Raw genomic sequence first — 25,339 nt, 5'->3', positions numbered from 1 at the left:
GCCTGTAGAACCAGTGGCCCTCTTCAGCCTGTTGAGAAGTCCATAGTTCCAGATAAGCTGGGCTTCAGGGACACTGTGCACCCACCTGCTTTTTGGAAGCTCCACAGTTCTCCAAGTGCAGCCGGGAGGGGGAGGCGGATGTAAATGCCTCAAACCCACTTATCCACTTCATTGCACCCGGAAGCCTAGAGGGTCCGAACGGTCTGGGCTTTGGGCAGAGTGCACTGAGCACTTACCACAGGCCATAGGGCCTCTGGAATTGCGATGCTCCCCTGCTTGCTGAGATATCTGCAGTCCTTTTTTGTAGTGATTAGTTTCCAGCCACTTATTTCATGTTTCATAGCAACTTTCTTTTTCTAGTTCTTCAGATTTTTGTATCACTGTGAATTTTGTGCTTTTTTGATATGGAAATAATTGTGCCAGTCTGGAGAGAATAATGATTAAGAATGAAGCTCTTCTCTGCCTTCAGTTTCTCAGAGCTCAGATTGAGAATTTCTCTTACATTGAAGCCAACAGGTTACAGTATGTTTTGATAAATTAAGCCGTGTCTTTAGATTTTCAGTAATTTTTAATGTGTCTGGAAGTGGCACTGTTTAAATGAGACCTGAAATGTGTGTTTATGATGCAGATGAAGAAGTGACCTTGATAAATGATTTCCAGATAGAAGATTCTGTGTATGAATTTTTATGTACATGCAGATAAACCTGTCATGATGTTGTATCATGATAGAGCATTCAGGGATGTTAGAGGTTTTTTTCTGAAAAAGCATTGACATGCATTTTTTTCTAATGTGGAAACATGGTAAATACAAGGAAAAGAATATCTACATTATGAGAAGCAGGAATTGGAGAGTGTAGAGCAGGAGCTTCAAAGGAAGGGGACAGGTTTGGTTTTTGAAGTCACACTGGCATGACTCAACCAGACATTTAGAAGTGGGCTTTACAAATATCCTCTACATTTTTTGACCCAATCAATTGTAGTGGAGAGTATCACACAGTTCGACATTATTTTTCATTCAGGAATATTTGTGTTGAAGAGCATAGAAAGTCAGCCTGTGAGGAGGAAACCACTAGCATTCAGAGCTTACAGTCTCAAGTTCTTATGTGTCCCTGTTGCATCACTGGATAGTGACCAATTTGATGAATCTTGGGGTTCCATTGTAGCATCTAATCTGCCCCCATGTCTGGCCATGTTTAGCTTCCAATTTCAGGGCTTTTTATTACTCTGAATGATGTAAGAAACTTGTCTTAAGTGAGTTGCAATGTGTGGCTTTCTTTACTCTTTACACTTTGGCAGAATATTAGTATAATTTAAATTATTCTTTATGAAATTGTTGTGTTTCTTTTGGATGGCATGAATTCATTTTCCTGGTTTAAAATGAAGAGTTTGAGATACTAAGAAAATCTTGGTGGTGGAACTTGCTTAATTGCCATCACTGACTGTTCAAACTACCTGCCCTCCCAGTATTCCACTGTGTTTTGGACTGGCCATGACTCAGCATGGTCTCTAACATTAGAAGATTGAATATTTGCTGGGAAATTGACCATGGAATTTTCTGAGCTTTGTGCAGCTCATTTGCACCAAGAACCCACAGAGTCCATTAAGAAAACAGGGGCAGATCTGAAAAGTCAGAATGAAAGCCCATAGATACCTTCCAGGGGAGGCTAGGTGCACATCATGGAAAAGAAATCTTTTGGTTACAATCATGTATTTGGGTCTCCGTCTTTCAGGTAGGGGTTTGTATCTCCTGTCACTCTTCTCTCTGAGGGAGAGCAATGGAGCAAACATCAATCATCAATAATCAAGCTGCATTAACTGTCCAATCATGTGGACCAAAGTAGGAAGTTTCTTTCTGCTATCTTGGCATAAAAGATCGCAGCTTTAGCACATTTCTGAGAGTTAAACTGCATCCCCACCTAAAGCTTTTTGTGACTTCTGCTGACTGTTGCCTGCTTGGAGAGGACTCTGTGACACCATGGTCATCCAGAGGTGATGTTGTGTGACATAGCAGAGGATTGTATAGAATTGAGATGGGGTCTGATAGGAAGCACCCAGAAGTAGCCGCAGGGAAGTACAGCCTCCCTTCCTAGGTTCAGACTCTGAGGTTCTCCTTGTCTTTCATGCTTCTGTTCACTTTTCTTATTTCTGAGTCAGTGTTAGTTCAGAGTTTCCTGCATCCTGTCCCAAGCAGTGTTACTACCAATCCACTATGCTGTCTTGGTTGGTGACAGGCACAGCCACCTATTTATCAGTGTACTGAGAGTGGCTATACTGACTCAACTAAGGTATTGGGAGGAGCTTGGTGTATCTGTGTTGTATTTTATCCATGGCCTTCCTTATAGCAGCAGATCTCAAGGCATATCCCTGGTCGGTTTCCTTTCAGCAGCAGTTTATAATAACTTCCTGTTATTATAAACAAAAAGGAAAAAGAAGTAAAGGAGAGATGGATGCTGATTCTCATGGTCACTTTCTGAAGACACATGGGCTGAGTGAGCATCCCAGTGGCAAGGAGAGCATTGGAGAATCATTTCATATTGGATGGAGAAGAGAAACAGCAGCTAGGTGGTTTCTGTCTGTTTTGATGGTGTATGAATTGTGACAGGTCTCTGGAAACACAGCAGTTAAAGAAGAGAAGGAGGATTATACAGACCAGTAGTCCTTCCAAGGAAGTAGCCATGAGGTTCATCCCCAGACATTAGTGCAGGAGGCAGGCACATATTGTCAAATTTCTGAGACCTTTCCACTAAGATTTGGGGTTGCATCTTGTCGTATGCCTAATTGGCTTGTGTGAAAACAACATCCTTTTCTTGAATGATAATAAGCCAACTTTTTCCACCATTAAGAGGTCAAAGCCTTTTTTGTTTTGGACACTCACTGTTTCTAATGAAGCAATTTATGATTGTACATTCACAGTGGTTGGGGGTATCTCTTTAAGTTTCTGAGAGAGATCTTCACATAAGGAATGATAGTTAAGAGACAGTTTACCAGTTCAACTATTCTTGTCCTCATTGCAGAAGTTATTTTCAGGTCATGAAGAAAATAGATTAATTATATCACATTGCCTTGTTGAACTTCGCTTTCAGTTTAATAGGCAAGCTCTGGTTTCCCAGGCCTATGCCTATATGTGATTTATATGTCCAAGTGCAATTGGTGGGAAGGGACAGAGAGGTGGAGGTCCTAAGGTGGGTGGACAATGTTGAATAGGAATTGGAGAAATATATTTACATCTCCTTTATTAATTATTCCAATTGTTTAATAACAGGTCTGATAGTACAGCACCTGTACATTGTTGATAATTGCTTTTAAAAAAATTTTTATTTAAAGAAAAAAAAAGCAAAACAGTACAAGTAATACATAATTAAAAACATAAAAAGTAACAAATCACTAGTTAATAGATTACATATTGTCATCTTAGAAATAGTTGTTCAAATTACAAAATTAAAGCATATAAAGTGGACATTCAAACAGTGAGATTACAAATAGTTGTGTTCAGTGATCCAACAAAAACTTAGTAGTCTGGTCATCTATCTTACACACCTAAACACACTTGCAGTTTTATCCTTTAGAGCACTTTCTTTTCCTCTCTTTTTTACAATAACATTTACACATTTTGGGTTTTATTACTCCCACAGTTCTTATTACTTTTTTTTTTGGAAGAGAATAAAACCAAATGTGACAAAGCAAAGCAGTCAGTCAAAACAAAGGATAGACATAGTACATGATGTAAAAACAGAATACAAGGTAATCAACAATGCTTACAATAATGCCTCTTGCTCCCTAAAAAGAATTGCCTATATCATCAGGTATAATGAAATTGAACAAAACAGTACAGAACAAAACCAATAAATCCTAAACTTTGGAGATATTACTGGACTTCAAAAGAAGATAATAGTCAAAGAAGAGTGGACATCATAGTGAATCTTATTGCTTTCAAAGTAGTTGCCAATACCCTCAAACCTGATACTACTAAAGAGAATAGAGAAAAATCAGTCAAAACAAGTTGATGACAGCAATATAGGGCTTCATATCCAGTTCTGGTTAGAGAAATCTGAGGAGCAGCTGTTGTTTGATTTTTCGAGTGTGGGAGAAAAATCTCTTGATTCTTATCAACTACTCAGAATAATGATCGAAAGTTAGCACAAAGAGACAGTGAGAATTGGTAGGAGTTTGAATGAGACCTTCTTTATAAATATCTGCATATGGACAATGACAGCCATTGCCTACACCACAGTGTCTGTTATGCAATGAAGCAGTGACCATCTGGGTAGGGGCTGAGAAGCAAGGAAGTTGAATGAATGAGGGTTTTGAAGTTGTTCAGTGATTAACATGACTGATGGAGACTAACAAGATTAGTATAAAATGACACTGCTAGGGCTGGGGATTTAGCTCAGCAGCATAAACACCTGCCTTGTAAGCAGGGGGTCATGAGTTCCATCCCAAGTACCGAAAAAAAAATTTGCACTGGTGGAAGGAAGGTATCTAAACAAAGAACTGGAAGACACTGCAGTGAATAAAAAGGGGGCTTGAAAAATTAGATCCATGTTGCTGGTTCTTGAGTATCTGTAGTTTTATTTGAGTCCTTATAAGGAGTGAAACATGATAAGTATGTACAAAACTAGACTTTTCAGGCTAGTGCGTTATGTGTTTGAATAATATCAGTAAGTGAAAATCACAAGGACAAAAAGAGACCCACATTTCCCAAAGGCTGGTATGTGTAAATGCAGTTTCTACTTGTATTTGGTGATGGTGAAATTTCTGTTCACTCATACCTGGTGCAAAATAGATGTGGTCCCACAAGTGATTGCACATGTGGAGACCCAGAGCCAACAATCCTTAGTCAGAATCTGATTAGAAGAGTAGAGTAAGGGGTGGGTAAACTGTTCTGTTGTGCACAAACTGTGGGACATCAACAGGGAGGCAGACCTGAGACCATCTGTGGGGAATAAGGGTATTATACTGTTGAATGTGGTTGTGTACAAAGGAAGTGATTCCATTCTGGAGGCAACAAGCAACTGAGTTACAGTACTAACATAATGGGAAGGGGAACCCTCAGTAAGAGGCCTAGTAAGAACAGAGAATGTCTGGGCTCTGTCTAATTTGTCATGGGTCTCCACATAGAGTATCAAACAGGAGAAAGGAAAGAAAAGAGAAAGATAATGTGACTCCTGTGAGGAAAAAATCATACATTATAACCTGGAAAAGACAAGAAACTATCTAGGTATACCAAGTCTGGAGAGTAGAAGATTGATGGAGAAAAAAGATTAAATACACATAAACTGATAAAATAAAAATAGTTAGAATGGCATGATGTACTGGGACAGTGCACTTAGGTGCTTTCTGGAGTTTTGGTCAACCTGAATGATGTTGAGGAGATTGCTTGCAACTTCTTTGAAGGGGTGAGTTCAGGTGAATTTTCAGCTGAACATAGTTTTATTGTGGAATTGTGAATTGACTACAAGGAGTATTGCACATAGATCACCATTGGAGTGCTATAGAAGATTCTGAAAAGTCCCTTCCCGTTTGCCTGTAGGGATCAGGAGTTTAATAAAAATCAGTGCATTAGCCAGGTTATCATGTTAAGACAAGTGTCAGAAGGCAGGAGAAGTTTAATAGTATGTTGCATTTCTTTTTGGACCTATTGTAAACCTGGGAGATAATCTCCAATAACCTAGACTTCTAGGATCAGAGATCTGGCCCAATCAGAAAGGTGCAAAGTATGTAAACTCAAATGGATTGCACCCAGTAGGTCTTGTAGGAGTGACTTGCGTTCCAAGGATGGCTATTGGGGAGAGGGGCCCAGTCCTTGTGAAGCCTTAAGGAGAGTGTAAATTCTTTGTAACTTTCCAGATGATTAGGGCAGATATCAAGTGTGAAGTTTCATTTGTATACCAAGTGACCTGGACTATTTCTGTGTAACCTGACTAATGTAAGCAAGACCAGTATCTGATTGAATAAAGATGAGGAGAGCAAGTCAGGCAAGTATATCAGTTAGGAGATAATCATTCAGTTCTGAAACTTTTTTGAACTCATAGAAATGCCTCTACACACCCAGTGAATATGTCAAGGCAGAGCAAAAGTTATCTCAGCTTTTCCAGTGGGGCATGTGGATGTCAGTCATCAGTTAGTGAGAAACATTGGATTTATGTGTGGGAAAAGGAGGTGGCCTCAGGGAATCTGAGTCAGAGTTACCTGGCAGACAAAGCATTGAGCTGTAATAGTCATAAAGGTTGTCTTCCAGGAGGGAAGGAAATAATTGGCTCAAGTAGACAGACTCTAGGTTTTTAACCTGTTTTTGTGATAATGAAAATTATCATGGAGAGATGAAGGCAGGGAAGAAGGATCTTCCTTGAGCTAGGAACCACCTGTCCTGTGTGGGGTTGTTTTGGTATTATTGATGACAAGAATGTGGGTAGGCTAGAGTGAAGCAGGGAAGGGCAAAGTGTTTGCTTTTGTCTTTGGTAGGAGAGGTTAGCTGCCTCCTTGGTGGTTTTATTGGCAAAGCCATTTTTAATGCCTATGGGATCTGAAATTCCTTGGAAATAATTTAATTCCTCTAAAATAAACCAGTGCCACCCATGTTGACAGAACAGCTGGCTGGTGAATGACCTTAAAGTATAGAGTATTGCTGATTGAGGACCCTGAGTGCTGGCCAAAACTTGAAGTTGGCTGTGAATATCTGAAGTATAACTGGCCAATATAATTGCTTCCTAGTAAGTCATGTGTCAGCTGTGAGTGGCGCTTCACATTTATTTATCTGTGGAGGGCCTCAGTTAAGCACCCCAGATGAATGATTAAAGGATGAATTTCTTACTTATCCTGGGCAATTTCTCTTATCTTTTCATTGCTGACTGACCTACTCATTTGCCTTCTGCTTGCATCAATTAAATGAATAATCATTTCCTTGTGTTTTTGTTTGGCCATCATCTCTAGTCAGACATTGTTAGTCAGGGTACCTAACAGGTACTGCAACTTTACCCATGTCCTTGATATTACTTCACACATGCAGTTTGAGATCATAGTATGTGCTGTGCTTCATGGGTGGACCATCTTTTTAATGCTGCACTAATTAGAAAATAGTACATGGGGAGCTGGGGATTTAGCTCAGCGGCATAAGCGCCTGCCTTGCAAGCAGGCGGTCGTGAGTTCTATCTCTAGTACCGATAAAAAGGAAAAAGACAAAAAAAAAAAAAAACCCAGAAAATAGTACATGAAGATCTTTTCAAGCTAGAAGACGTGTTCTTACCAAAACCTGAATGTCTCCCACGGATGCATTAAGTCTGGTTGTTCTATGTGACACCATTGGTATGTGGACACAACTTACTGTGCAAGATCCATGTAATACTGTGTCTTCACATAGGACCAAACAGAAGCCGAACAAATGGTATTTTTTTTAAAGTTGACCTTTTTTTTTTTTTGTCTTTTTCCTTTTTTTTTAATCAGTACTGAGAATCGAACTCAGGACTGCCGGCTTGCAAGGCAGGCGCCCATGCCACTGAGCTAAATCCCCAGCCCAACAAATGGTATTTTTGTCCACTCTTCCTTCATCTTACAAAACAGATTAAGCTGTAATAGTGCACCAAAGTCATGTTGCCATTCACACCCCTTGTCTTTCCACCTTCTAACTCATACTTCTCTGTCTGTGAACTACAAAGAACAGTCCTCCATTTCTGAGCCTTAAATCCTTGCCCTTAAAATGGTCCCAATTGTCCATTAACTCATCCTAAATTTTATGTTTGAAAGGCAGTCCCCAAGCCATCCATGCTCCAGAAAGATGCACTTCACACCTTGAAGAACTCCCCTTTGACTTTCAAACGATGTGTCCTTTTTATGTTCTGTGATGGCTCACCAAGAAATGTGTAATGGGCTGAATCTGTAGGTCTCTAAGTCTGAAAGATAAAACTCAAAACGTACCTTCAAACAGATTTCCATCATTGAAAAGAACATTCAGCTCCTGAGGTCCATGCCATGTTGGAGCTTAGGACTCTTGGAATCCAAGCCAGCACCTCCCCTCCCTGGTAAACGGCAGTAGTTTAGCCCACTGCAGCCCTTCCAGGGGGAGAACTAGCAGTGTCTCCTGACATCCACGCCATGTTGGTGCTTAGGACTCTGGGAAGCCAAGCCAATACCTCCGAAAAAAAAAAAAATCCATGTAAATTATATGTAAGTTGCAGTACACCGAAATGTAATCCACTATTCTGTGCAATTTATATGAGCTTATAAAATCATTTTCAGATTCTATAAAATAAAAAAAACTAATATGATTGATAGTATCAAGTTTGGGATTATAAGCAACTACACTGAAGAAGACAAGACCCTACGATATACATTCTGGTTTGATAACTGCCAGTTTTTGAAGTTCTATACTATACACAAAGTTGTGTTTTTATTAATACTGTTATATACTGATATATTCACTTATACTATGTCTGATGATATAGCCAGTTCTATTGAAGATAACAAGAGACAACACAGGAATTATGGTAGAAGTCCTTGCACAATGGTCTTATATGTTTTTTTTTTGTTTCATGTGTTTATAGGAATATGTTTTGTTTTGTCTTGCTTTGTTTCATTTCTACCTCTAATATAGAAAGAACAGAAATACATGTTAAGACTCATGCATGTGTAGAATCTATAAACAGTTTATGAGAGCTGATCTTATGACAAATGATGAAATGAACAGATACTTTGAGGAAAAAGAGTCACTAAAGAACCCAGTGCTGATTCTGGTGTGTCATAATGTGAAACCCAGCAATAGTATTATTCTCTGTTCAGAGTGATATTAGCCTGCTTGGGTTTTTTCTATCTCAACACAATTGAAGATATGGATAACTGCATGTATGTTTAAGTGTATAGGATTGATAACCATATCTCGATGTTTTTATTGAACAGTTGAACAGAACTGTTTGCAGTCTCGCGGTTTGAATTCTCACGTTACATGTTCCATTTTTGTATCTTGAATAACTTTGTAAAATGACAATATGTAAACATCAACCAGTGATTTCTTACTGTTTATTTTTTCTTTGAATGCATGTATTATTTCTACCTATTTTCTGTTTTGTTTAGTCTTTCTTTAAATAAAATTTAAAAAAAAGAAAAGAACATTCAGGACACATCAGTATAAGAGATATGGGAATGCTTTTTTTCAACTTATAACTGTGAACTAGGGTTTGATGCACATATTTATAAAAATTTGCAATTTACTGTTTTGTAATAATACTCCATTGTTAAAACCTCCATTGTTAATAATACTCCATTGCTATAAACAATATTATTCATCCACTTCTTAGTTGATAGGCATTTGGTTTGTATCCAGATTCTACTATTGCAAATTGTACTGCTGCAAATATGGGTGCACATTATTTCACTGTGTATGATGTTATTAATTCTTCTGGGAAAATGCCTAGAAGAGGAATAACTGGGTTAAATGGAACCATTAATTGTAGTTTCTTGAAAAATCTCCACTCTGGTTTCCACAATGGTTGCACTAGTCCGCAGTTCCACCAACAATTAAGAATGGTCCCTTTTACCCACAGCCCTTCCAACTTTTATAGTTAACTCACTTCTTTATATTAACTAATCTTTCTGAGCTGAGATGGAATCTCAGTGTTGTTTCAATTCACGTCTATTGAAAGGCTAGAGATTCTTTACCAACTGTAACTGTTTGCTCTTTGTATTTCTTCTTCTGAGAAGTATGTATTCATCTCAGATACTCTTTTATGAATTGGATTGCTAAATTTGAGAGGCCTGACTTGGGAGTTGTTTGTATATTCTCACTAGTAATCATTGTCTAAGGAGTAGCAAGAAAACATTTTTCCCAGATTCTAAGTTTTCTTTTAACAACCTAGACTGATTGTTTCTTTTGCTGTGAAAATCTTGTTAGTAAAATAAAATCCCAGTTGTTGATTCTTTATGATACTTATGCAATCAGTTTTGAAGTCTTGCCTACACCCATAGTCTTCAAGAATTTTACTGTTTGTCTATTCCAGCAGACTCAACATTTCTGTTTTAGTATTGGGAACTTTAATCCATCTTATATTTAGCTTAGTGTGTTATGTGAGATATGAATTCAATTTTCATCTTTGGCCAGTGCCAAGCCAGGTTTTCCAGCACCATTTACTGAAGAGGCTTTCTTTCCAGGGAATGCATTTGGAAACTTTGTTAAAGCTAAGGGGACTAAAGATGCTGGCAGTTGTTTCAGGCATCTTTTCATTCATTCCATTGATCATCAGTGTCTTTTTTTTTTTTTTTTTTGTCAGCACCATGCTGTTGTTAAGCACAGTACCTTTATAATATAATTTCAATTTGATGCCCACTCCCTTGCCTTTGCTACCCAGAAATGCATGTGCTTTTCCATGTCTCTTTTGGCTCCAATTAAGTTTAAGAATACTTTTGTCTAATTCTTTGATGTATGTGGTTGCAGTATTGATCAAAATTGCATTATATCTGTTTAACAGTTTTGGAACTCTGGCCACTTTCACTATATTGAATCTTCCTATATAAGATGAGGGGATATCTTTCCATTTTCTGATATCCTTTTCAACTTCCTTTTTCAAAGTACAATAGTTTTCAATGTAGAGATCTTTTACAACCCTGTGATGTCATTTGATTGATTTCCAGATGTTTCATTTATTTAAGTAATATAATGAAAATTATTATATGCTTAAATTCTCTCTCAGTTGGTTTTTTATTCATTTACAGGAAGGCTATTGACTTTTGAGTGTTGATTTTATATCCAGCTACACTGCCAAACTTTCTGATTAATTGGAACAGTCCTTTAGTGGCATTTTTGGTTCTTCTGTATAAAAGATCCTGTGATACACAAATAGTGATATTTTACCTTTGCCATTTCCTAATATTATTCTTTTCATTTGCTTCTCTTGCCTAATTTGTCTGGCTAAGGTTTCCAAAACTATGATGAATTAAGAGTGAAGACAGTGGACATCCTTGTTTTGTACCTGAATCTGTTTATCAATTTGTCCTCTTTCCTTTCTTGGGCTCTCGTAATTTGCATCATTTTCTTAAGTTACTCTATTTATTAACTTTGTCTCTGCCCCAGAAACCCTAAACATGGTTTTCATTGTTCCTACCATTTCTTCATCTATCTGAGAAATTATTTCTGATTTTTTAAAGCCTCTTTCAATTGCTTGGTTGTTACCACTTCAAAGAGGCAAGATGGGTGGCATTCAGATTGTCTCAAGTCTTTGATCCATGAGTTTGCCTGTGCTGAGCTCAATGCCTATGATTTCATCTTTTGTTTTTCTTTCTTAAAGTTTATTTCCAGAGTTGATGCTTGTAAATTGTCTATAGTGAGCTATTTTTGTTGCTAGTATTGAAACCACTTATACAAAGAGAATATGTCTTCCATGTGTAGCTGGCTTGGAGGCTTTAAATCCATGGCAACATTCTCCCTCTTCAATTCTGGAATAATGAGAAGTTGCTACCTGTTCATCTTTGCCACATTTCTTTGGCACTGTTCCACAGTGCCTTCCAAGAATCCTAGTCAATTTCAGGCTTAGAACACTAGGAACAATAGGCACTTAAAACAGCTATGCCACCCCAGGCTAACGAGAACTGCCAGCCACAACATTACCATCAAGCACATCCTTGAAATTGACAACCTGAAGTAACCACTACTCTAGCACCTTTACCTCCATGAAACAAAATCTAAAACAAACTAGAAAATATTATGCAGTGCGTACATCCTTAATATGTCAATTTTATCCTAAGGGATTATAATTTTTTTTTCTGGTACTGGGGATCAAACTCATGACCACCTACTTTTAGGGCAGGTGTTTATGCTGCTGACCTAAATCCCCAGGCCCTAAGGGATTATAATTTAATAGGAGTTAGAGAAACAGAGAAGTAGACTATAAGGAAGTGATTAGAAGTAGAGGACTAAGGAATATCTTACTAAATTTGGGAAACTGGTGCAGAAGACAGAAAGGGGAGAGAAAAGAAAGGAATGAAAAGACAAACAGAACAAGATCCACAGAAAGAAAAAAAACCACTTTCACACTCATAAAAATAAAAATCAAACAATGGAGTGGAACAAGTGAAAATCCACTCCTACATTTGTCTGTGCTGTCACTATGAGGTAATGTGTGGAGGCAGAGTCAAGATCTGCGATTTATCCCAACAACTCAGCAGTAACTTTTAAGTCTGTGTACTGGTTAATCTCAGCAAGTCTACATCTTTATTGCCCTTTGAGTTTAGATTGTATTCTGGAGGAAGGCACCTCTTCCCCTCAATATTAATATCATTAATTTCTATTTATTTCTTTGCAATCAGTCACATTACTTCTGATCTAATGTGACACATTTGAGACAGAGAATACATACATTTCTGATTTTAAAAGTGTAACTAGACAGTGTCTGCGCTCAGGAGCCCATGTATTTGTTATGTGATCCTGTACTGTATCTGGTTAGGAAGTTTCATTTAACATACTTTTCTGTAGAAATCTTTTAGAAATAATGAATAGAAATTGAATTTTAGAAAATAATACTTATACTAAGTTTCAAATAATCAGATGAGGTTTTCATTTTTGTTTCTTGTAATTAATATTAAGATAGGTTTCTACTGCTGAGACATGCTTATGTTTGAGGACCAGCCTTTGCAAATGTGTAGTATCTTTCTTAGATGTTTACATTTCGACACAATAGGAAGCTTAAAGTTTTGAATTAGTGACAAAAATTCAAATATTAAAAATGTAAATCAATGCACTCTAACTTTCCAAGATAAGACAGACTCTTAGGCAAAGCATTTTATAAATATATTCAAATATCATTCATAGAGTATGTGCACTAGGGCTGTGGATTTAGCTCAGCGGCATAAGTGCTTGCCTTGTGAGCATGCAGTTGTGAGTTCATTTCCAGGTACTGATAAAAAAAAAAAAAACCTAGAAGACCTACACTGTGAATTTTACCATCCCTGTTCATCCATTCCTACTGACAATGACTCCCAAACTGCACTGCCCTATGATCTGTATTAATAAGAAGCAACTAGTTGCTAAATATTGGCTTCAACTTTTGATATCCTCTATCTCCATGGGAAATGTTAAGAAATTTATTTGTAAATAGATGTTTTGAAAAACACGTAAGTTGTAACACCTTGTGCAGTTACATACAGTTAGGCTGCCATTCAAGCTGCCCCACCAGCCTAGATTCTCACTTGTGCATCTTTATTCCATTTTAGATCCCAGCAACCACCACAGCCACATTAGAATTATTGTACACCATCTCAGTTGATTTTCTTTGGCATTTTATATTTCCTGTGGTATCTCCAGCCAGTGCTCCTTGTGCTACTCTTGCTGAAGTTCATCTTCACACTGCTAATGAGCGCATAGTTGTGGGGTAAATATATGCTACATACATTATGTACCTACAGTATATTTTCTGTACCTTTGAAATTATGTTCAGTGTCATAATGAAACACTTTCAACCTGCTGTGCCCTTACAACTGTGTCATATACATGGCATAAACTAAGTACATGTTCTCCACATTTTCATACAATCAACCCTTGTCTGTGGTTATGGAGTCAGCCCACTGTGTTTACATTTGCATTTCCTGTGTTAAAATCTGTGGCCTAGCTCTTGCAATCATAATTGTATTGTGGCTTTATATGGAATGTAGTTGTTCTATCAAAGCATCATGGACTCACAGATGGGGAGTTTGGGATATGACCAAATCTTGGATATCGTAAATACATGATGATGTTTGATTATGCCATAGCTGTGTATGATCTTAGGAGGTAACAACTAGTGAAAGTGGTGAGTCACTGTGGATATGATCTGTATGAGCTTATGTTATATCTCCTCCCTCCTATGATGTTTTCTGCTTCCCTGTGCCATGCCATGGATAAGTATCCTGTTTTCCATTCCCTTCTACCAAGCTACCCTGCCTTGGATTCAGCAAGACATGGACTTTGAAAATTCTTTGTTTTCATTTTGAAGAGAGTAAAATCAAATGAGACAAAACAAACCAAAGTCAAAAGAATGAGCATAATAAATGACTTAAAAACAAAATACCAGGTGATCTATAATGGCTAGTGTAATGCCTCTTGTTGTCTTCAAAAGAATTGCCTATATCATCAGGCATACTACATCAAACAAAACAATTCAGAACAAAACCAATGAAAACAAGACAGTGGAGACACTATAAGACTTCAAAAGAAGGTAAGAGTCAAATGAAAATGGGTATCATAGTGCATCTCATTGTCTTCAAAGTAGTTGCCTATACCATCGGACTTTGTAGTATCAAACAAAGCAGGATAGAATAAGATCAGTCAAAGCAAAACAATCAGTTTTTCAAATGAAGCTAATAGGAAATCAAAAATGGTTGTCATAATATATTCTGGTCACTTTGGAACAGCTGTCCATGCCATCAAATCTAATAGAAGTAGACAAATTGAAACAGAATAAAACCAAACTAAACTGACCAATGGAAACAATATGTTGAAAGTCATGATAATAGATTAAATATGGCCACTATCTTCTATTTTTAGACAATTTCTCCCCCTTCCAACTTCACAGGATGTATTATACATTTTGGATCCATCTCCTTTAGTTTTGATATTAAGGAGGAAAGCCACTATTGACCTAAGTGACTACAAACCCTTTTACTCCTGAGCATGATCTCAAGTACTATCCATTTACCTATAAGAGCCTCAAGATTATCTTTCTTTAGAGCTGAGTAGTTTGCTATTGTATAAATGTGTCATGGCTTTCTAGCCTTTCTGCAGCTGATGGAAAAATCACTTTTTTCTGGTTCCCAATCACATAGACAGAATTGTTTGTTCATCTTTGACTTTCAGTCTATAAACTCCATTTTTTACTTCAGTGTATTTCTTCGATAAAGCATACTGATGGGCCCTGTCTCCTCATCCACTCTGCCTGTTTCTTTTTATTGGTAAAGTGAGGCCAACTGTATTAGTAATTATGACCAACCTCCTCTGCCTCATCTCTTCCATGCTATTTTTATGCCATTGTTTGTCTATTTTCCCATTCATTCCACAGTCTGCCCCATTCGGTGGACACCCCTGTCATGGTTTATGTCTGTGTCCCCCAGGCCTCATGATTTTGCATTTTGCATTTGTGATTGGTTCATTGTCTAGTGCTTGGATTCATGGTGTCAGTGCTACACCCACAGAGGGGTGGAGCCAGAATGTGATGTAATGGCAGGAAGAAGGTCTGTCTTGCTCTTTGCTGGTTCCTGTTTGCTGGTTTGTGGCCGCCATGAACTGAGGCCCAACCATTCCCACCTGCCTTGGAGCCAACTAAGTGTAGACTGAAACTTCCAAAAAACTGTAAGAAATAAACCTTTCCTTTCCCATCTTTGGGCTGCAGGTATTTTTGTCTCAGCAGTGAGTAAAAAGTAACTAAGACAACCCCCTTCCCTGTTCCTGAATTCCTTGTCTTTGTTTTCTCTCTCTAGAACAGATGTCCTTCAGTGTTTTTAGTAGGGTTGGTTATATGGTCATGAATTCCATCAGTTGTTATTTGTCATGGGAGTATCTTGTTTCTCCATTAATTTTATTTTATTTTTTTTTTATTTTATTTTTTTTTTTTTTGTCTTTTTTTCATTTTTATCGGTACCGGGGATCAAACTCACGACCGCCTGCTTGCAAGGCAGGTGCTTATGCCGCTGAGCTAAACCCCCAGCCCCTCTCCATTAATTTTAAAAGATTGTTTTTCAGGGTGGATCAATCTGGTTGGAGGCTATTTTCTTTCAGGATTTGGAATACTTCACTCCCAGGTTTTCTTGATTTGATGGTTTTTATCGAGAAGCCTGTCATGATTTTGAGGGTTTTCTTTATAGATAATCTGTTTTTTCTCTGATAGCTTTTAGTATTCTGTTCTTGTGGTGAGTTTCTGGGATATTGATTATTACATATCTGGGTGAAGATTAATTTGGATATAGCTGGCTGGAGTGTTGTATGTCTCACTTATCTGAATATCATTTTCTTTTCCTGTACTTGGGAAGATTTCTTTAATTATTTCTGTAAATAGGCTTTGTATTTCTTTTGTATTTACTTGACACATCCCACAGGTCAATCCAGATCCATGGGGCAGTTTCCTGGGGAAGGAATGGGGATGACAGATGCAGGGTAGTAGACAGAGAGATGGAGACAAGTCAAGAAAGTCAGATCAAGCCTCATTTATTGATAATGCGGTCATGGCTTTTTTAGGGCAGGGGCAGGCTGGTGGGACAGGAAGAGGCTATGGGGTGATCTCTGATAGGTCATCCTCACATCCGTGTACATGACATGAGCAGGACAAGATTATGGTTAATGTAGGTGCATTAAGAGGGAGAGGCAGGGAGACAGCAGTGGGGCGGTCACTCTGCTCCCTACATTTACTCTTGCTTTTGTGCTCTTATTTTTATTCTTAAATCATAAATTTCCTGTCATCTTGTAGCCTTTGTATTGTCATTTCCTGGTTCTTGGTTATTTTTAAGAAATATTTCCTTCATGATTGCAAGCTGCAAACCTGTCTTCAAGGTTCAATAGTCTGTTTTTAGTTTCTTTCAAGGAGTTTTGCCAGCTTTTGATTTCCTGATAATCTCTTCAAATCTGATTCATGTAATCTAAATGTTATTTATATTTGTCATTGAAAGTTTTCCTCATTTTCCTGTGTTCCTTTACTCTTTCATGTGATTCTTTTTTAGGTTTGCTTAGCATTTCTTTCATTATGTGTGCATTTCTTTTTTTTTATTTATTTAAAGAAAGACAAAACAAAATAAAAAACGGGCAGAAATAATACATACTTTCAAAGAAAAGAAATAAAGAGTCACAAATACTAGTTGATATATACATGTTGACCCCCGACAAATAGTTGTTCAAGATACATAAGTGGAACCTATAAAGGGAAATTGAACCAGGGAGACTGCAAACAGTTCTGTTCAATTATCCAAGAAAAACTATGTTTTATGGCTATCAATCCTATACACTTAGACATGTACACATTTATACATATCTTTATGTTGAGACCTAACATAACTTATTAGACTAAAATCCTTCTGAACAAAGATTGATAATATTTCTGGATTTCACATTATAACACTTTGGAATCAGCACTGGGTACTGCAGATCCCCTTTCTTTCCTTCAAAGTATTTGTTAATTTCATCATATGTCATAAGATCAGTTCTCATAAACTGCTTATAGATTTTACACAGCTATGAGTCTTAACATGATTTCTATCCTTTCTATATTAGAGGGAGAAACAGAACAAAGCAGGACAGAACTAAACTTTGTCCTATAAACGCATAAAACTAAAAAGACATAAGTCTGCTGTATAAGGAATTCTATCATGGTCACTGCTATTTCTTGTTATCATCAACAGAATTGGCTATATCATCAGATAAAGTATAATTGAACATATCAATACATAACAGGATTGACAGAAATACAACTTTGTAAATAGTGTAGAGCTACAAAACAGGTAGTAATCAAATCAGAATGGATATCATGATAAATCATTGTCATTTTGAGTATAGTTGTCTATACTCCTCAACTTGATTCTAGCAACATAACAGTTTTGAATAAGATCTGTCAGTAATAAGCAGCAGTCAAACAAGTCAGATTTAACTAAGATCAGTCATGATACAACACTATAAGTCATACAAGGATCCTGATTGAGTTAATCAGAAATTAAAGATGTCCACTGTGCTATGTTCTTATATCTTCGGAAAGCTGTCTATGTCCTCAGATCCAGTGCTTGTATACAAACTAAGACAGAACAAGTTCCAACCAAGCAGAATGGTGCAAGTAAAAGTGGTTTTAATTCCTGATACACTATTAGCTATATCTTCTTCAATTTTTTTAAAGAGAGTATTCCTCCCCTTTACTCCTGCAGAATGAACTGTGTATTTTTGGGTATTCCCAATATTTATGGTTTTGTATTGTGGGAGCAACCTGCTATTTACCTAAGTGTTTCCAAACTGAGCTGTATTTCTAGTTATTTTCTTCATTTATTCAGCCTGTCTGTTCAACCTATCCATAAATACTGATCTAGTTACCCTTATTACCCTCTGGTTCCCTATCACACCGAGTTCATTTTCTCATGTTTGATTTTCATCCATATAGTCTTCTTTAGGCTAATTATATTTCCTATAAAGAGCCTCTCATTGGACGCTACCTCTTGATCCACTCTGTCTGTGATTCTCTCTTTTTTCCCTTAAGTTAATATATCTAGGCCGTCTATATTAGTAATTATATCCAACCTTCTTTGCCTCAATTCTGTTGAGCTCTTTTGCTGTCATTAGTTGTCTGTTTGTCTTCTTCATTTCGCTTTCTGCTCCATTCATTGTGGCCTCTCTGCCACTGTTTCTGGGATCCTCTCTCTCTAGAATGTCCTGCAGTATTGTCTGTAGAGTTGGATTGGTGATTGTGAATTCCCCCAGTTCCTCTTTATCTTGGAAGCACCTTGTTTGTCCATTAATTTCTAGGGATAGTTGTGCAGGATATATAAATCTTTGGAGGTTATTGTCTTCCAGAGCTTGGATTATTTCACCCCACGCTCTTTGAGATTTGATGGTTTGTGCCAAGTCTGCTGTAATTCTGATGGGTGTTCCCTTGTAAGTGATCTGTTTCTTGTCTCTGACAGCTTTTAATATTCTGTTCTTATATTGGATTTCTGGAATCTTGATTATTATATGCCTGGGTGTCATTCTGTTTTCATTGTAGGTGGCTGAAGTTCTGTATGCCTCATACATCTGAGCATCTTTACATTTTCATATGTTTGGGAAGTTTTCCTTGACGATTTTTGTGAATATTTCTTTGCAGTTCCTTTGTTTGTATCCCTGCTTCTTCATTTACATTCCTTTTTCTTAAGTTATAAATCCTCTTGTTATCTTCTAGCCTTTGTATTGTTACTGCTTGTTTCCTTATTATTTTTAAGAAGTTTTTCCTTTCATATTCCCACATTAGAAGCCTGTCCTCCAGTTAAGATAATCTATTCTTAATTTCTTTCAAGTTGTTATGCCAGCTTTCAATAGAGTTTTTAGTTTCCTGGTAATCTTTTTGAACCTACTTCATGTATTCTATGTTTTCTTTATTTTGTCCATCAAACAATTCTCCCCCCTTTTTTGTTCTTACCTTCTACCATATGTTTTTTTCTTGTTGCTGCTTAGCATTTCTTTAACTATTCTACTTATATCTTGCTTTATTTGGTTAAATACTTCACTTCTGAGCTTGTCTATGAGGTCCCAAAGATTTCGCTTTATGTCTATTGGTGCCATGCCTGATATTGCATGTTTTCTTTCCTCATTCTCCTTTGCATTACCTTTCCTAGATTAGTGTTCTCAGGATTGGGAACTGAGAAGCATTTCTTGTTGCCTCCTCTTAAAAATTTTTTGTTCCTTCCATACAGGTGTATATAGGAGGCCCAGTTTCTGTTTTTGTCAGTTTCTGTTTGTCTGAAGCACACTGACTCTCTCATTTCTTCTTTTACCTCAGATAGTATTTCTGTTCTAATTCTTTTCTAGCCTCTTGAAGTTGATTCTTTACTTCAGTTACTGTTACTTTGGAAACTTCAGGTGTGTGATTCCCTGTCTCTTCTGTGTTTACATCTCCTTGACCAATACTGCTTGGGTTGGAGGCCAGACTGCCTTTTGCTTCTTCCTTTTCTCATTTCCTGGTTTATTCTAGACTAGTGGACAGTAAGGTCCCCAGCTCTTCCTGTGTTGACTGCCATTTCTCTGAAACAAGATAATTTGCATTTTGGAGCCCATGCTTGCTAGGGATATTTAATGGTGAACATTGGTTATGCTGGTATAAATCTGTTTGCTGCTTTTCCCAGAATGCTGTGGCTCACTTGTGGCTGCTGGAGGGCAAAGAAGGTGGGGCAGGCTCCTGCCTCCCTCCCAGGCTGGTAAACGTGCAGGAAGCATCACTACATATAGTATACATAGGGGGAGAAGATGGTTGGCTTTAGGAAAACCTCAGTGATGCCTGTTGGAATGTGTACGGGAGCAGGACTCACTCCAAGGAATTTCTACCAGTCTGCTCAGAGCTGGGAGTTGCTGAATGAAACCAGCTACAGTTCTGGCTACCAACTTGTACTAAGACCCATTTTTTCAGTAATAGCATCTTGATGACACTAGTAGTTATTCTTCTGGACTTATGTGAGTTTACAAGCAGTTGAAAATTGTGTGTCAGCCACATTTTGAAATTAAGGTTGAATTGCCATGAAAAGAAATATTTCACACTATATATCAGATTTCTTCACTCTTTAGTTATCCTTGTGTTTTCCTGTGTCTTTATGCCCCTGTCTGATGAGTCAACTGCTAAAGGACAGAAGATATCCTCTGAGAGTACAATTTACCTTCCCTGAACATAAAATCACTTTGGGTCTTTGATAGTTCTTGTACCTCAACCCAAACTGGTGTGAGCTCTTATGAAAACAGAAGAGAAGGACCGCTGAAATTTGATGTTCAAAGTCAGTAAAGACATTTTCTCAAACAAATAAATTTTGGGTCCTTGGTTCCAAAGGGATATATAAAAGACATCTTTAATATCTATGACCGAAAGCCATTTGCATGAAGCTGGGATTAGGGTGAATAAGTTACAGCATTACATTAATGAGATGGAAGTCCTCTACCAATCTCCTTAGGTTTCGACCTTTTTTTACCCCAATAATATGATTGTTATAAAAGCTGATTTTTTTTCTCTAAGAAGCCTCAGTATTACAGGTTGCTGGGAAACATTTCTTAGGCCACCCGAAGCTCTTGATGATAACAATTAGGAAGGATCTTTCAATAAATCCAGATCGGAATGAGAGTTCTGTTCCCATTCTCTCTCAACATGGAAGGGATCATTCATAATTCTAGTAAGGGAAACATTAGATAGCCTCTGTCCTAGTGAGAACAAGAGTTCTCCATGGCTTGCACAAGAATTGTCTCCACAGGAGTACAGTGGGGGTCTCATGAATTCTAAGAACTATGGAGCTGAAATGTACTTCAACACAAGAAATATAGGCCATAGGTTTACAGAAGTGTTCTAACGGGTGCCCTGAGACTCCCATAAATGTGTTAATTTTTAGAGGGAATGTCATGGGAGTAAATAATGAGAGAAGCTAGTGACAGTACCAAATTCAGAAATTAATAGATAATTCCCAGACACACAAATAAAGATTTTTAAGGCCTGAAATTGATAAATAGAAGTTAAAGCATCCATGATATGATATGTCCCCTATCCCCTGCACTGAGAGATCTTTACCATAAAAACTCTACCATTGGAACCAGTAAACAGGCTTAGGCATAGATTCTATACTGTTGCCCATTAGTGGCTATGTTAACCCACATTTTCATGTGTATCTGAAAAACCTGCTTAAACCATTGCTGGTAATAAAAATGTTCCCAGTGTACTTTCTTGTTAAGAAGGTTAAGGAGGAATTAAATGGTCAAGTGCAGAACAGTTATGAAGCCTTCTCTGATGAAAAGGCTATAATTATCTTGGAGTGTTGAAATACAGGCTATGCAGCACCAATAGTCTGATAAGACAGGGAAGAGTAATGCTGCATGAATCAGGGCCATTCAAATTTTCTTTCTAACTCAGAAATCCAAGGGACACACAAACTAGTTCATCTTGCTGTACTATTGTTGTTTCTCATGGCTTTCTCTGGATCCTTTGTTCTCTTTACAGTTAAGAAATGAGAAAATGAGGCAAAAGTGCTGCCCTTGTCAAAACCAATGTATCTGGAAGAAAATCAGAAAGTTAGGGTTGAAGTAATGAGTGTCAAGGTTTCTTTATTTTGTGGCAAATACAAAAAAAATATGCTGTCTTAGCTACAGACTGGACTGTAAGACAAAGGATGTTTGTCTCATGGCCAAATTGGTTTCTGATATAGTCATTTGGGTAATCCAGCTTAAAAAAATAACATTTTCTGGCTGGTACAATTCCAGGCCAGTCAGGCTCTTAGCCTTTGTTTCTGCAGAGCAAAAAATATCATTTAGATCTCAAACACACTGTAAATGCATGTGAGAGTTTTACAAGGGGCAGATAGTGCAAGCAAATGGGACACAATAAACATGGGATGTGCACGTAAAATTCCATTCCTCACCATGCAGTGAGTGGGAGGGTTGATGGGATACTCATGGCACATGTGTGAGGTTTCATTGAGGGTGAGACTGCTGTGTTGTGTGCTTATTTCTCTCCCATCAGCAGATCAGCTATTTTGTTTTATATCTACAATGTCTTCTAAATTTCACATGACCTTGCAAGTTGGTTGGTTTGAATGAGCCCTCTCTTCAATGAATTCATTCACTGTTGATTTTAGTATCAACATGTGGTGTTAGGTGGTGGGGAATTTTGGAAGGCATATTTCTAAGGACAGGACCTGGAAAAGTGTGTTCTTGTTTGCACATGCTACCAAATTTCCCTCCATCCATACTGCCGTGACTTAAATATCCTTCCTTCACCTTCCTATTTTGTCAACTACTTTGCATCCAGTAGACAAGTTTTTGAATTTGTAGAGCAATATAAATTCCTCTGAGTATATTTTATTATTTTTCTCAGTAAAAGAATAGGAATTAGGACACCGAATTACCATATGCTAAATTAGTTAAAAGTTTAGATACAGGTTCCAAATAAAAACTGTGAATAGTGTTCTCTCCCCTATCCAGCAATGTGGCCCAGATATTTACAAAAACAAAAGAAAGCAAAATCAGCAGTTCCCAGGGATCTGGGATTACCAGTTGTTCTTACTGAAAAGGGGACCATGAATCAGAGTGCGCAAGACTTTTATGAGTACTAATTGGGGAGGTAGGCATGGGTTATGGCAGAGTGCATGGAAGGAAACGTTACAGGTGTGGCTTGTATTAGGGAAACAAAGCACTTTTTTACCAGGCACAGAGGCTCCCTAATTAGTGGTGCAAAAGATAACTTGATGTGGGGAAGGCTGGCACATTTACTGCCACAAATGTATAATTCTTTTTGAGTCTCATAGATCAACTGAGGTGTTATCTCATATTTTCATCCTGGAATCTAACATCAATTTAGACAACAAATTTTCACTGGAAAAATGAAGAGTGAAAATAATTTTTAAAGAACAACTTCCATAAGGGTTTGAGTAATAAACACAAGCTGATTCTCCTTGAGATATGGCATCTACAAATGCTTTGTGTATGCCTTGAAAAAGTAGAAAAAACAAGTTTTCTCACATAATTGCTATGTTGCATGGATAGGTTATAGATATTATTTCAAAAAATGAAAATTCTAGCTGGGTGTGGTGCCACATGAGTGCCTTGCTAGTATTCAGGAGGCTGATGCAGGAGGATTCTCGGGTGTTCAGTTTCACACTGAGATACAGAATAAATTCAAGGCCAGTCTTAGCTACAAGGGAATAACCTGTCTCAAAAAAAAAAAAAAACCTTACATACTGAAAGAGGTAAGACAAAATGTAGAAGCAGTGTTACAGCAAGTGAACAGTGCCAAGTGTAGGTCTGCAGGCATGTCTGTAATTAAGTGGAGAATGGTATTCTGTCTATGGAAGAGCACATGAATATACATACAACATGGGAAAGCAGTGGATGGTGGTGGCAGGCAAAATCAGCTCCTGAACCAGGAATTTCCCTCTGAAAACTGCCTAGTGTGGAACTGAACTATGACTTCTATGCTCGTCAACTTGGAAAGTGATTCAGACATATAGGCTAAAAGAAAGTTACAACTTTAAATCATTATATACGCAATTGTCTTGTTACTACTACATTCACCTAATCAATTTTATGTTGATAGTAAATTGTTTTCTTTTTTTAGCTTAAAATTCCTTGGGCAACATTGTCTCTGTGTAATGGAGATAGTTTTTCATAAAAACAGGCAAAATTACAGGTATTTGTTGTGTTGGTAGAAATTGAGCTCAGGAACTTCTTTTAGGGAGTCGCTGACCTTTTATATTTTGACTTGTCATTATTTGGATTTTGTCACTTCTTCTCAGTATATAGACCAGGCTGAGCTTAAAGGCCTTTTAATCCTGTCACAGCCTCACAGAATTATATGATCACATGTGTGTATAAATAATATCACATATGTGTATAAAAATATACATTATAGGGGGCTGAGGATTTAGCTCAGTGGCATAAGCACCTGCCTTGCAAGCAGGCAGTCATGAGTTCGATCCCTGGTACCAATAAAAAGGAAAAAGACAATATATATATACCATTATAATAGTTCTCAGTTAAATTCAGCATAATATATTATAATTTTCGTGTCCAAAATGTTGTAATTTTTGTTGTTGGGAATATGCAGTGGCCATTTTGAAAGGCATTCTTGGGGGATTCCTTCTCTCCATAAGTTTCTGAATTAGACATTAGTTGTGTGTTGTATAGCTTTTATTGGAATGCATTATCCAGCACTGTGATAATTATTCAAGCTGCAGTTATGTCCACTGCTTTTTGTCATAAGCCACCATGAAGCAGCTTTTTTTGTTGTTCTGTTTCATTTTTTGAGCCAGAGTCTCACAATGTAGATCACACTGACCTTGAACTCACTCGGTAGCTCACAGTGGTCTTGAAGTCATAATAATCTTCTTGCCTCAGCCTCCTGAGTGCTGGGATTACAGACATGTACCACCACACCTTGCTTTCAGTTACAATTTTTTATGAGATGGGATCACATAGTCCAGGCTGTTAGTCTCAATTTTCTTTCAAGAAATATATGTATGATCCTGTAGGAGTCAATGACCTTTGAGGATGTGACTGTGAGCTTCACCAGTGAGGAATGGACTTTGCTCAATGCATTCCAAAAGAAGATCTACAGAGATGTGATGGAGGAAACCTTTCAGAACATTGTAACAATAGGTAAGAATGAAATCTCTTTCTTACTGATACATTCAGAAGAGATTGTTTTGTGCTCTTCAGTGCAGATTCATTAAACAGAATGTGCAAACAATTAGAAAAATTAATCTGGCCTGCTTATGTTATATCATGAATCTAACTGGCATGTATTAATTTTTATGTAATAATGTAGTGACTACTTTTACTTCTCTGTCTATAATTCAGAGAGACTCTTGGAAAACCAGAAAGTGGAAGAAGACTGCAATAACTATTGCAGAAATATAAGGTAATTTGCACTTTCTAGAAAAATACTCCTTAACATGAAATAAAAAATCCAACACCATCTTCAAATTTATTTAATTTCAGCAATACTCTCCAAAACTATATGCAACTTGAGTTCTACAGTCTGAAAGCTAAACACAACAATATTCCAACATAAGAAATGCAGTTACAACTGAAATTATACAAATAATGCTATCAGATTTGTAATATAAAAATGTTCTTTTATTAACATCATAAATATGTATGACATTGCCTTTAGGTGTTTTAAATAGCTGTGGTTGAGAGGTGATA

General features: G+C 37.4%; 1 protein-coding gene across 1 annotated transcript in view; it reads left to right on the top strand.

The window, feature by feature from the left end:
- The window catches only part of LOC100725074 (zinc finger protein 709-like), a 45,905-nt gene that overhangs the window by 13,903 nt on the left and 6,663 nt on the right, over positions 1 to 25,339 (top strand). The window contains exons 2-3 of the mRNA XM_003462349.4: positions 24,664 to 24,790; positions 24,992 to 25,052. Of these exons, the coding sequence (XP_003462397.3) occupies positions 24,664 to 24,790; positions 24,992 to 25,052 (188 nt within the window). The remainder of the gene's footprint in view (positions 1 to 24,663; positions 24,791 to 24,991; positions 25,053 to 25,339) is intronic.

Source organism: Cavia porcellus, unplaced genomic scaffold (genome assembly GCF_034190915.1).
Source record: "Cavia porcellus strain 051 isolate PalLab524CR breed Dunkin Hartley unplaced genomic scaffold, mCavPor4.1 scaffold_23, whole genome shotgun sequence".
In the NCBI taxonomy this organism is placed as follows: Eukaryota; Metazoa; Chordata; class Mammalia; order Rodentia; family Caviidae; genus Cavia; species Cavia porcellus.
The sequence above is the reverse complement of the archived record's forward strand: the minus strand, read 5'-3'. Positions and strand labels throughout refer to the sequence as shown.